The sequence below is a fragment of the Macrotis lagotis genome, chromosome X (assembly GCF_037893015.1).
Source record: "Macrotis lagotis isolate mMagLag1 chromosome X, bilby.v1.9.chrom.fasta, whole genome shotgun sequence".
In the NCBI taxonomy this organism is placed as follows: Eukaryota; Metazoa; Chordata; class Mammalia; order Peramelemorphia; family Peramelidae; genus Macrotis; species Macrotis lagotis.
In genome coordinates, this window is record NC_133666.1 from 533,964,366 (window position 1) to 533,978,996 (window position 14,631).

Consider the following 14,631-nt stretch of genomic DNA (forward strand, 5'->3'; position numbering starts at 1 on the left):
GATCACAATCTTTTAGATTTCTGCCTCTGCTTCTGATGTCTAATACCAAACCTCACTCTTATTCAACACATGACCTTGAATCCCTTGACCCCTCACTTTTCTCCCAAATCATAAGTCATCTTTGTACTAGCCATATTCTCATCCTTTCCCCCATCCTGAACCCTTGGTGAACCAGTTCAACTCTACCCAGACCTTTTCCTTCCTTCCAATCCACCCTCCATTCAGACTCCAAAGTAATTTCCCTAAAGCATCCTTCCAAATATGTCATCTGTCTTACTCAATAAATTCCAATGGAGGGGTGCCTAGGTGATGCAATGGGGCACTGGTCTTGGAATCAGGAGGACCTGAGATCAAATGCGGCCTAAGACACTTAATAATTACATAGCTGTGTGATCCTGGGAAAGTCACTTAACCCCATCACCTTGCAAAAACCAAAAAAATGAATAAATAAATTCCAATGGATAACTATCACTTCCAGAACCAAAAAAAATTTGTTGGTCAAAGCCTTTCATAAGTAGTATAGCTTTCTAGTCTTCTTTCACATTATATGTTAACATGTACTCCTCAATCCAATGATACTGATCTCTTTTCTGTTCCTTGAACAGTCCATCTCCTGTTATGAGCATTTTCACTGGCTCTACCTGATACTTGGAATGCTCTCCCTTCTCCCTGTCCCCTGTTTTGCTTAGTTTCCTTTAAATACCATCTCAAATTTCAATTCCTAATCCCTCTTGGTTCTGATACCTTCCCTGTTTATTATATCCTAGTCATAAAAAATGGTTGTACATAGTTGTTGGTATGTTGTCTCCTCCATTAGATGAGCATGATTCCAATCTCATATCTGAATACTTCAAGGATATGTGATTTCTATTGCAGGTTCTCCTTTTCATTAATTTTGAGCACAAACCTACCTGGTGTTAGCAGATAATTTCCTAGAGGACAAAATAATTTCCTCCCCGGTGGTCACCCTTCACATAACATGGAACATAGCCAAATTGGTTTCTGAATGTCAGCTACATGGTCTATCTTCAGGATTATTATGCTTAATGCCCTTCTCAATGGGTAAGACATGCTAATAACTTGTACTCTGCTAGGACCTTCATGCTGTCATGAGGCATAAGACTTTGGTAGGGAACTTTGAACATAGGCATGGTTTCTTTTTTCCCCATTAGAAAACACACACACACACACACACACACACACACACACATATATACACACATATATATATATATACACACATATATGCAAAATTTACAAACCAATCTATAAGGAAGCAAAAATTAAGATTAGGTTAGGAAGTTATCTGTAGGTCTAAATAAACTAGAAGACTGTTTCTGCTGGCATGAGAAGTACTTGGGTTAAAGGGATAATAAAAGAATGTAAATAAAGGTCATGGTATCCATATTATTGAATCTAACTTTCTGAGATAAATATGAGATGAATGTTAAAGTTGAAGGAAAGATTTTAACATATAAAGAATGTATAGCTCCATTAATTAACATGAAAGTTCTTATCCTGTAAATTTTAATTGCCCTCTAGAAATAATTAGAATAGCATAGTTTTCAAGTAGTTGTGGTCCATGGATAATTTTGATTGAGTCAAACATTTTGTGGCCTGCCTATCCCTCATTCTCCACCCCTCCAAACCCAACTGGTAAAACAGGCTTTCAAAAACACTAATAGAAGGAATGAGGATGGCAGGAATTTTAATGAATTAATAAGTAACTAATGTTTGAGTTTTAATTAAGTATCAAAAGTAAATTTGTAACAAAAGTTCAGATAGTTTTACATTACAGTGTACCATTCATTTGAAATTTAATCATAAATTTCCTTATTTTTCTTCTTGTTTTTTTTTTGTTTTTTTTGTTTTGAGGTTTTTTCAAGGTAAATGGGGTTAAGTGGCTTGCCCAAGGCCACACAGCTAGGTAATTATTAAGTGTTTGAGACCGGATTTGAACCCAGGTACTCCTGACTCCAAGGCCGGTGCTTTATCCACTACGCCACCTAGCTGCCCCCTATTTTTCTTCTTATGTTATCAATTTTTCATGTTTGTATCATCTTCTCAAATAGTCTGTAAGCTCTTTGGAAAAAGATGTCATATAGACAATGTTTATTTACATCACTCAAAACAATGAGGAAAGCATTAGGTTCTAGTGTAGATGCTGAAAAATATTTGCTAAGTATAATATGCTAAAGCATAATGCAACTAATCAATGAACATTTATTACAATTCTGGTTTACTTATTAGTAATATCTAAATCAACAGTGGTGAGTATTGTACACATATCCCTAGAATCTGACAACTAGATAAAAATCTAACATTTTTAAAAGATGTTCAGCAATACAAGATTTCCATTTAGTATGAGAAATGTCAACAGTAATACATACTTTGTAAAGTAGTACACATAACATGTAATACATATTTTGCTATTAAGCAAGTTTATTTTTATCCTTTTGACTGTAAATTCTATATATTGATATTCTTAATCAGATATTTTTACTTCAAAGGAACAAAATAAACTCTAGAGACCAAATGAAAACTTCCTCTTTCAATAATATATTTGACTTAAGTCTTACTGGGATTCTCACTGAGGATCATGTGCCTTGTAATTGAGCCACTAGCTGATTACCTTGGGCTAGCCACTTAATTTCACTAAGCTTCAGTTTCCTCACCTATAAAACAGGGGATTTGTCATAAACATTAAATTTTCCATTACAACAAGCACATGTGATTTCCCTGGTGTGGGAAATTCTTTAACACATACAGATTGCAATTTATGTATGGCTTCAGAGAGTTGCCTAAAGCACAGTGAGGTTAAGTGACTTGTCCATGTTCTTATAGCTAGTAGGTGTGCTACAGTTTAAATCTCATCACTCTATTCTATCATAAAACACAGCCTGTGACTTTTCATTATCTATAAAAAAGAGGCCAATGATATCAGCTTCATGAACTTATTTAATAAGTTTTAGTTTCCTAGCATATTTTTATCAGTTATTAGTAAGTCATAATATTTAATAGATAAAGATTTTACTTTTTTATCTTCCATTCTTTTGTTTATCCTTTGGTAGAAGGGTTAACCAGGATAAAATAGCTTGGGCAGAAGAAGAAAATTAGGTAATACAAAAAACTGAATATTCATTCCCTGAATAATTAAACACTCTAAAGACCATTCAATGGACACTACTGAATTAGTTTACCAAATGGAGAAGGAATATACTTGCCTTTTAAGTCTTTTACATAGCTATCTTTGCAACTGTGCATGAGTTGAAGGATCCACTTATGCTGTGCTCCAATACACTGCCAAGAAGGGTCTCCATCAGCATGAAGGTCAGAAAGATATCTAAAAAAGAAAAACAAGATATACATAGATTAGGATTCTGATATCAATAAAAACCAGGAAAGATGGGATAACAAACATTTTTTTCAGGTTCATAAAGGAAAACAAAGCCTTGATAAAATAATAAATCACTGATTAAATACATTTCCTAATTTTTAACAATTTTATTTTAATGAAATAAGTTTAAATACTTTCAAATCAAATTTCTCTTACAGAATAATAAAGAAGGTCAATGGGGGCTGATGATATTTTAGAAAGGGGATTAAAGGGGTGAAATCATCTTTATATCTAATTTCAGATAAAAGAGTGTTTCTTCATTATTAACAGGCATTAAACTTTAAGTTCTCTTCCATGAAACCATTAGAGAAGGTAGATGGAAACTGAAGCCTTTTGAAGTCCTAGCTTGGAAAGGAATAAATATAATTGCCAGTAGATGGCATTCTCTCACTGAATTTTATAAGGTTCCTTTGACCATGGAGTGAAGACTGGCCACAGTTTTAGTATTAGTATTAGTAGGTTTCTGAGTTCCAAGAAATTGCCTATGACTTGTGGGTAGGAGAAAAAGAATCATAGATTACAGTGGATACTAGATTAAGACTAAAGCTAGAAGGGACCTCAGAAGCTTTTGAGAACAAACCCCTGATTTTACAGGCCAGAAAACAGATTAAGGTGAAGTATCTAGCCCCAAGGAGTATTTAAAGCTAGATTTAAACTGGTCTTTTTTTATTCTTAGTCCATTGCTCTCCACTGTATCACTTAGCTGTCTTCTTTTTCCAACAATATCACATTTAAAGCTATGGAAAAGAATGTATCTGGAGATTTTTAAAAAAGGAATTGCTAATTTCACTCAGAAAATAACAAAATATTAAGAATCCCCTTTGGAGTGAAAATTTAAAAATCAAGCAGTACAATTAAAAATATATTAGCTATCTGAAATTTTTGGAGACAAATGTGAAAGGTAGAGCCTCAGGAAATAAAGAAAATGTACTGCAGTAGCCAAATCTTGTCAAAAATAACATGTTCCAGAATATTTTTTATTAAATATTATTTTATAAAACTAGATCATCATCTGCAACACAGAAAAGCTTACTGCTTATAATAATAGCAACTTTATAGTGAATGGAAATAGAACTTTATCTGTTCATCAGTCCCTAAGTTAGGGAAACAAAAAACTGACATATGGAGAAAATGGGTTCTTTGCTCTTGTACTATCTCCCCAAGCTTCTCAAGGGCACGGTTATGTCATCACTCAGCCAAAGCAATTTACATTCACGTGGGTAGTTGAAACAAGTCCATTTTGCTGTTAGCAGCTATAATAAAATTCTTATAGGGGAAACAAGTCATAGGTACTCAAAAAAGTGAGATTTGGGAATGACCTTTGTAATCTTCGATCTATATAACATGCCAAGTAAGTTTTATTTTTAAGATCTCCATTACTGGGTAAGTTAAAGTAAGTGTCAGGGTGGGCTCTTGGCCACTACATGAAATATTTTTTAAACGGTATATGTTTGCTTTCATAAGCTGCAATACATTCCAGGTTCTAGAAATGACCCATCCTTCTTTCTCTTTTCTCTAATCACCTACATGCAGATTGCTTTTATGCTTGCAGATATGCAAGTTGAACTAAAAGGGTATATAGTTTTATCTAACTAATCATAGAAAAAAATTTTTAAACACACACACACACACACACACACACACACACACACACACACACACACACAGAATTCAGTTTAAGAGAATGTGTCCGTAAAATAGTCCCCTGGCTTTCAAGATCCAATTCAATCTCTTTTCTTTCAGTCAGGTTTTGCCACCCTCCCCTATCCTTCCACCCCAACATTAAGAGACTTGAATAGAGTTATGATATTAACTTTTATGTTTTTCTTCTCTCCTCAAGGTTGTTTTATTTTATCATTTGGAAGTAAAATAGTAATTTCATAATTCTCCTAATGGAAGCTATGTTTTGCCAAGAAGATTTTTTGCCAAATCTAGATTTAGGAAAGGACAGCTAGGTAGAACACAATGGAGGAAGACTCCTCTTCTTGAATTCAAATGTGGTCTAAGATACTTCTTAACTATGTGACTCTGGACAAGTCATTTATTTAACCCTGTTTGCCTCATTCTTTTCATCTGTAAAATGAGCTGGAGAAGAAAATGCCAAGCTACTCTCTAGTATCTCTGCCAAGAAAATCCCCCAGGGGGGTCATGAAGAGTCAGACACAACTGAAATATCTGAACAACAACAGTCTTGGGGAAAAAAAAACATTATTTCCTCTGTCTAGCAAAAATTCCATTCCCCAACTTTTTGATTTTTGTAGTTAAAAAAATTTATAAGCAAAACAATTTACTTTTATTTTTAAAACTAAATGAATGGAAAAAAAGGAAATTTGTGATTTCTCTGGTGGCTGTGCAATACAATATAATGTTTAGTTTTTAATAGTTTTATTTTTCATTCTAAATATATTAACAATATATAGTGTTAATGATAGTGATATTCAGCTGAAAAGCAGCTTATTTCTAACCCTGTACTTAGAACATTCAATATACAATAATATGTCAGGACATGGATTTGTGCCTGATATTTCTATCTGTGCTACAATGAAAAAAAAATTAGAAGAATAAGATTAATAAAATAATAACTAACATTTATAAAGTCCATTAAAGCTTAAAATGTCCTTTCTATCCATTATATCTTTGGATCCTTACTATAATTCAGTGGTCCTCATTTAACAAATGAAGTTAGGTGACTGAATTGCCAGAAGTGAGACTGAATTGCCAGAAGTAAGTGTTAGGAGTAGATGTGAATATAAGTTTCTTTTGACAATAAGACCAACATTCTTTTCATCATAACAGAATGCTGTTCCATCTTTGGTATAACTCTGCATATATCTCCCAGTTACTATTCATCAACATGCTTGAAAATACAGAAATCAATGAATTTTTATATCCAAAAATCATGAAATGTCCTTAAAAATCTAAAATAAATTTGAATTTTAAGAGGATTTAAATTTAATGTTTAAATTTAAAACATTTAAAACATTGAGGGGGAGGGATCATGGGGAGGTTTGCTATCTTTTGTTTGACCCTGCTAATAAAACTTTCTTTTATTACATGCTTATTTTAAATAAGATATTTGAATGTATATGTATCTGTATAGATAGGATTTATTTTAAAATTATAAATTCAAATCAAATATTGCTTTAAAAAGACATTTTTAAAGGAAAAGTGGGAGGAAAAAGTAGGTAGTCTTTCCAATTCTCTTTCCTTTATCTGCTTTTATTTTAAATAGATTTAATTTTTTTATAATTTTTAATAACTGCTTTAGGGTGGATCTGTATTATCATGGAAACCACAGGAAACTGCTTCTTGCTCAAAATTTTCTAGTAAGCTAATTACTAGTGTACATTTACTTTTGTACAATGTGAGCAATTTAAATAAGCAGTAAGTTTATTATTAGATACTCTGATAAACAAGTGTAAGAAAACACTATTTAAATCTGTTTGAATCATACCAAACATTTTCCAATAACTATTTCTCAAGAATCTCAAGATTCAACATATAATAACTGGAGTTTAAACCATGTTTTTAAGATTAATAAAGCCCTTCATATCCATTATTTTATTTAATCTTCATGGAGAAGAATTTAATTGATTTAATCTTCAAAATCTCTTCATGAGATAAGTACCACATCCATTTATGGGGAGGAAACTAAGGTTCAGAAGTGAAGTGATTTACTTCTGCTTCCATAGCCAAGGAAATGTTGGAAGCAGGATTTGAACTTTTCTTCTGGATTCCAACTCTAGTACTCTTTCCACTACATCTTCCCATGTTTGAAATTTTTCATTTTTTTTCTTAATCCCTGCAAGCTATCATTTACCAAGTCTTGTGAATCTATCTCCACAACTTCACTCACATTCATCCATGTAACTCTACTTACTTGCTACCAACCTACTTTGTTTCCTCTTTATTTCTTGCTTTCATTTTAACAGTCTTCTAATCTGACTCCCTGTCTCAGGTCTTTCTCATCTGCAATTTACCCTTAATACAACTGCCAAAATAAACTTCCTAATATACAGATGCCTAGACATATTACTCTTTTATTGACTGTTCTGACTACGTCACTTCCTTCCAGACAAACCTTTGATGGCTCCATATTGCTTAGAGAAGAAAATACAACTTTTCATATCTTCCACAAAATTGGCTGTACCCTACCTTATGCTCGTAAGGTTTAGTAAGATTATTTCACATCATTCCCCTTAATGTATAGTCTTTGTTGTTCAGGCATTTCAAGTGTATTTGACTCTTTGTGATCCCATTTGGGATTTTCTTGGCAAATTTACTGGAGTGGCTTTCCATTTCCTTCTCCAGTTCATTTTACAGATGAGGAAAATGAGGCAATAAGGTTTAAGTGACTTGCCTCTTCTATGGTCAGGCAGTTAATAAATGTCTGCGCAAGATTTGAACTCATGAAGAAGAGTCTGACTTCACTGCACCATCTAGTTACTTTACATTCCAACCAAATGGAACTCCTAGGTATTTCCTGAACTCGTATTGTCTGATTTGGAGTTTCATCCTCATGAGAAATTCTCACTATAGAAGATCCTTTCACTATTCCACAGAGTATACAGAACAGCTATACTGGTTTTCTTGTTACACCTCACAAGTAACACTTCAATGTGGCTCTCTATTCCTTTGCACATATTATCTCCAATTACTGAAAGTACTCCCACCTCATTTCTTTAGAGTACCTAAGGTTTTTGTTTGTTTTTTTAAAGATTAATTCAAATGGAATCTACTACATGAGACCTTTCCTGTTCTATCATGGATTACTAATGCCCTCACCTCCTGCCCCTAGAAATTCATTTGGTATATATTTTGTATAGAATTGTAAATATATAAGTTGGTGACACTGTCCTGCCCAGTCACAGACCAGCATCATCTGCTGCCACTTAAGGGAACAACAACAGACTTCCATGCCTTCACCGTCCTTCCCAATCTTTGAACCTACTCTTAGACCTGTCATCTTTCCTCCTGAATTCTCAGGGCCCTATCTCTTGCCCTGTCACTTTCCTTTCAGAATTTAAGTATTATCTGGACTTTCCATTCAACAAGAATTGAAAATTAATATATGTCTTGTCTTGAGAGCAGGGACTATCTGGATAATGTTTGCAAAGCACTTATGTTGTTGTTATTTGTCCTTCATTCTTGAAGAAGATTATGACTCCAAGGATGTGATGCCATGACATGCATGTGAACTGAATTTGAGTGAGGGGTTGCTGTGCTAAGTCACCAGTCTTATTTTTCTTTTCCAGAATCATCTAGGTCCAGCAGCTAGTTATGAATCAGGATGACTGAAGATAAACCTGAATGCGAGGTAATCAGTGTTAAGTGACTTGCCCAGGATTACAAAGTTATTAAGTATACGAGACTGGATTTGAATTCAGATCCTCCTAACTTCAGGGCTGGTGCTCTATTCATTGCACTACCTAGCAGTCAAATTATCATTAATACTGCAAAGCACTTAGCACAGGGTCTGGCATACAGTAAGGTCTTGACATTTGCTTTCCATCCCATAGTCTGCATCACCTGAAATAGCTAATATAACTTCATAGTATTTCCATGGTGTTGACTTTGTGCCAGAGCTAAACACTTTACAATTATAACCTCATCTGATTCTCAAAATGAACCTGAGAGATAGGTGCTATTATTATCTCCATTTTATAGTCAAAGAAACTGAGGCAAACACAGGTTAAGTAAATTTCTCAAGGTGACAAAATTATTAAGTATCTGAGGCTGGATTTGATCTCAGGGCTCCAGGTCTGGTGCTCTATACAACCTAACTGCCATAACTTCTCTGGACCTCAGTCCCCTCATTCATTAATTGATTAGGTGACTATTATGGTTTCTTTCTATTCCTAAACCTAAGATTCTATGATCAACCATTTTTTGTTAAAACTACTTGAATAAATGGAAAATAAATTGTGCAAATCAAACATGCTATGATCTAAGAGTTGCCATTGCTACTCTTATTATATTTTCATTTAATTTTTTCATACTGTGTAGAATATATTATGTCAATCTAAGTAGGAAGACTTGTGAATTACAAAACTTCTTAGAAAAGATATGCACACTGATAGACTCTTTTTAGCTACTATTTAGAGATCTCTGGAAGTTGGCAGCTGTGCCCCAAACTACAGATATCTACAGAAATATCTATGTATCTATCTAAAATGAGATGGCTATGATATTTATGGCTCTTTCTAGTTACAAAATTCTATAAATTCTATGAATTTAAATTGAGCAACACCTCAATTCAGTAAAAGAGTTACGAGTCTAAATAATTTTTAATTTTGGAAGTTGAAGGAGGAGGGATACGGAAAGAAGGATGAGATTTAGTTTATGTTTCTATTATTTCATTAAATCTTAAACACAGGATAACAATTTTTTTTTTAGATTTTTACAAGGCAATGGGGTTAAGTGGCTTGCTCAAGACCACACAGCTATGTAATTATTAAGTGTCTGAGGCTGGATTTGAACTCAGGTACTCCTGACTCCAGAGCCAGTGTTCTACCCACTGCACCACCTAGCTGCCCCAAGAATGACAATTTTTAACAAAAAGAGATGACAAGATGTTTACACACACATTGCATTCATAATGTACCACAAGACAATATACACAAAAATGCTTATGACAAATAAACATATTTTGTACCTTACAGTCTCTATATGTAGACAAAAATTACAATCACACAAATGGTGCCTCTTAAGTCCTTTACTTAACTCCTTTTAATTTTCTTAATCATGTTAGAGATCCTTTGGTCCATGTTTTCATTTTATATTGTTTACCTCCTCATGCAAGCATCTTATTTCCCTTTGGGTTGACCACTAACATGTTTCTTTTCTGAGGTTAGCCTTTTGCTAGCATTAAAATGTCTGTTCAGTGTTGAGAAAAACTTTTCAACCAGAGATCAATGTCACATCACCGTGGCATGAAGAATTTCTGGGCATACCTAGAACCAGTTGAGTTATATGACAGAACACTGTCATATGGTGCCCATAAAGCAGAACACTGCTTTCAAGTTGGGGGACTGAATAACATGAAGGAATCATAGTGGGGTAGGAAACCAACTGGCCTATATATTAGGTATATATAGGCAATTTTCCTTCCTTCCTAAGCCAGAAGAGAGCCATCATCTTCAAAAATGAAGCACATGTATACGACCCCCAAAGATGTACAAGTGTGCTAACGATGTAAAATATAGAAAAAGCATATTAACATTGTAAAATATAAATATTCCAAAAGGTGAAGAACTACATCAGGATCCCACAACTTTTCTATTTTTATTAGCTGGGCAATGCTTCCCTGCCAATGTTTCCTATTTCAAGAAAACATATGTCTCCTAATTCTTCCAAATTCTGCTTCCAAGCTCTGCTTACTACCACACAGATTATTTATATTTATCTCCATCTATAAACACACGCAGAGTTAATTAAGGTACTTTAGAAAAGATTACCTTATATATCGTTTTTGGTCATGTAGGGTGGATGGAGTCTCAAGTAATTTGTCCAGAAGCAGTTCTCTTAAGTCTTCAATTCGTGTTTCAACTTCAGCATAATCTATTAAAAAGCAAAAGATAAAAGTTAATATCAGGGAAATTTTCCAGTGTGTTTTAGATGTATTAATCAATTTAATAAAGAAAATTCAATATAAAGAGCTTATGAACTATACTGAACTTTCTTAAGTTAAAAAAATTGTTTTTAAGGCTAGAATCCTTAGAAGCACATGGTTTTCTAAAGAGAGGAATAAGAAATATGGTTTTACTTTTGTCATAAAGTATCTAAGATTGAGGCCAGCCAGTAAAAAGGTTTTCTTTGAGAGTAATCATAATTCAAAAGCTTTCTCATTTTTCCCAGAAAATGGGAAAAATAATATAACCGCTTTCCCTGAACACTTCACAGGGGTATGATGAGGATCAGATAGCATATGTGATAGCACTTTGTAAAACATAAAGTGTTACAAATATATAGATTATTATTTTTTTTAGGGACAAAGTTCTGTGAAAGTTTAACTAATTATTTTGATTTTGCATTCTTAACATTTAGCACTGGAGGATTTAAATGATTTCAACTTAAAGTCATTCTGACAATCAAGTAGAACTATTAAATGATTAAGAAAATGTTAAATTATTTCCATAGTGACAGAACTAATTGTACAACTTTCCTTCCCTGAACTATAGATATAATGTGCTCTGTCTCTAGTTCAGGGAAGGAAAGTGCACTTTTTTACTTAAAGCTAGTTCACATAGAATCATAGCCTAAGGTGCACGTGTGCAAGCACGCGCACACACACACACACACACACACACACACACACACACACACATACACGTGTGTGTGTATGTGTGTGTGTGTGTGTGTGTGTGTATACCATTAAAATCCATCATTTAAGTACTGTCTATCCAGACAACCGAAGGAAAATGTTCGTGAGTTCTATATTTATTACTATTTAAGTAGTTTTGAAATCATTAGAAAAATATAGCTGACATTGGAATTAAAGAATTATGGCACCGAAGAGATCAGTTTAGCCCTAGTAAGAATAATCATAAATCTATCCCCTCCCCCCCCAAAAAACTTTGCTTGAAAGATTCTCATAATGCTACAGCTTAATAAAATGTCTTAGTTAGAAACTCTGCTCAAGTTATTGTTTAAAATAGTTGTTCCAAATTCTAAAGAGAGCACCGAATAAACACATATAACATTCTTTGCACAAGTTAAAACACATGTAACATTCTTTGCAGAATTATAAGTTCCCCAATCTTCCTATAAAAGGAAAGTTGAAAACCTAAAAGTAATAAACAAATTCTTACATTTCTTGAAAACTTGCACCTCCGTTTTCCCAAAGAGAGACTTGGCTTTTTCATAGTCATTAATGACTACATCATAATCACCCTTTAAAATAATGTTTTAGAGACTGTCAGTATAGCTCAATAAAAATAGATCTAATTAAACTTTTAAAAATTGATAAACAGCATGCCTTTAAAATAAATAAATAGGTCTCTATATTTTGTGTATACATACTACCTTTTGAATATTCCTTTCAATACTTAGAGGAAGGTTGAAGAGAAACTTAAAACGCTGAAGAACGTTTAACGCATTTCTAGTAGAATCTGCTTTGTCCTTTCTGCCCAAGACTTCTTGAAACAATGTATCTGCAGTGTTACTTGCTCCTATTTTAAAATAACAATTTAAAAAAAAAACTAAGGAAGAAATATTTTAATCAAGAGAAAATTTATTCAGTCTTTAGAATCAAATTGCCACACTTTTGCATTTTTATGTGTTTTTTTTCAAAATCAGGTACATTGGGAATGTGCAACAGTTTACTGAAATCCAATTTCAATCTTGACTTCTTAAGCCTTAATGTGGTAAGAGCTCTATACAATTAAAAACCACATTTTTCAAACTTAAGTGCTTAATTTCACTGTGGTGAACTTATAGTTTATTTTAACAAGTACTCTAAATTTTATAGTAAATATCAGCAATTAGGTTAGCTTGATTAATATAGAATGTACCCTTTCTAGCACATTAGCAAAACTATAACAATTACATTCCATGAATTTGATATTTAGATGTTTGGTCATAAGTGCAACAGAAAAAAGAGATTTTTGAGGAAAATATTAAGTATACATATTGCTTAAAATATTTCATAACAGGAAAAAGGTACAAATTATAAAGATCACTTAGCTTAATACAATTTAATGCATATATTTTAAAAGGTGCATCTATTTTTAAAAATGGATAGCCCTGCATTTTTTCATTTCAATAAGTAGTTGGACACTACGCAATTCTTATGGTGAATAAATTCTCATATCTATGTGAATCACAATAATGAAAGGACTGCTTCATCAGAAATCCTAAGTAAAATTTATTTTATGCAGAAATAGTTGAAATTTTTCACCTTATGAATTATTTTTAATTAGTCACAAGGAAAAAGGGAGAAAGGTTAAACTGTTTTTGCTTGTTTGATCACTGCCTATCAAAACTTTCTACATTATCTGGTCTAGTGACTATACTTTAAGCAAAGATGAAAAAATTACATCAGTCTCACTGGGTGGTTTGCATGCCATATTCTCTAGTCAACACTGTGGGTGGCCTGATCATGTTAAAAGTCGTCTTTGTAAAATAATTATTTTATCTAAATAATGTTGAAACTCTGTTGAAAATTTAAAAGTCTGATGTAAAAACTTTGTTTTGTCAAGATAGCCACCACTATTCAACACACACTATTTCATGTAAAATATTCTGATTTTAATACATATGCTTGTAGCGTATACATGCCATTCTGCCCCAGTCTCCAAATCTTATAAAAATGGCTAGACGAATATTTGAAATATGCCTAGAGCAGAAGTTTTTCCCTTAAAAGAAAATTATGAAGTGCTTGTTTATTGATTTTTTTCCCCAATATAAAAACTTCTTGAATAGTAGACATATAAATGAGCAGATGTGTAGAATGGGCTTTCAATTTTTTTTCGTTTGAGGATAAAACTAAACATCACTAAGAATTTTTTTTTTTTTTGGCATGATGGCAGGAGTTCTGCTCAAACAATACAGGAGATCAAAAATAATTTTTCCTCATTATATAAAGTTACTCCTTAAGAGATTAAGCAATTGTTTAACTTATTAGCTATATTTTAATGCAATAAAAGTAAAAAATATAAATTAACTTCCAAAGTAACCCAGAAGATAATTAAAAGATTAAAATGTATTGACACCAAAAAAAGCACTTTGTAACTACAGGGAAACAAAAAAATAAAACAAAAAAACTAGAGGATAATTTCCTACTGAGATTTTTTGAAATGGAGTCATAAAACAAAACTAATTTAATGATCCCCTGTGCAATTGACAGTTCAATGAATGTATATAACAAAAAATGAGGATAGCTTATTAAAAAGGCAAAAAAGAAATTTTGAAAAACTGATGCCAACAACTATAACATTTAAAAAATGGTAGAAACCAATGATTGAGAAAATGATCACAACTTAGGTTTTTCTCACTTTTGTTTTTCTATCTCAATCAATATGATGATGCCACTTGATAGGTATGAGAATTTTAAGGATGTTGCTAGAAGAAATATTTTTATCTTCAAGAGTTTTCAATTTCAGCTCCAAAGTGTCAAAAAGTGAATAGCTTAATAGTATTTTTTAAAATGCAACAAGCTATACAAAGGTGAAGAATTAGACTACTATAATTTATTTAGACATCAAAAATGTGCATATAAAATGAAAATGTGTACG

At 32.8% G+C, this 14,631-nt stretch overlaps 1 protein-coding gene across 3 annotated transcripts in view; it reads right to left on the minus strand.

Annotated features, from left to right (window-relative positions):
• The window catches only part of EXOC2 (exocyst complex component 2), a 234,013-nt gene that overhangs the window by 121,796 nt on the left and 97,586 nt on the right, over nt 1-14,631 (minus strand). For all 3 annotated transcript variants that reach the window (XM_074199429.1, XM_074199428.1, XM_074199430.1), the window contains exons 8-11: nt 12,422-12,567; nt 12,208-12,289; nt 10,855-10,957; nt 3,225-3,343 (exon numbers count right to left, since the gene is read on the minus strand). In XM_074199429.1, coding sequence (XP_074055530.1) covers nt 3,225-3,343; nt 10,855-10,957; nt 12,208-12,289; nt 12,422-12,567 — 450 coding nt within the window. The remainder of the gene's footprint in view (nt 1-3,224; nt 3,344-10,854; nt 10,958-12,207; nt 12,290-12,421; nt 12,568-14,631) is intronic.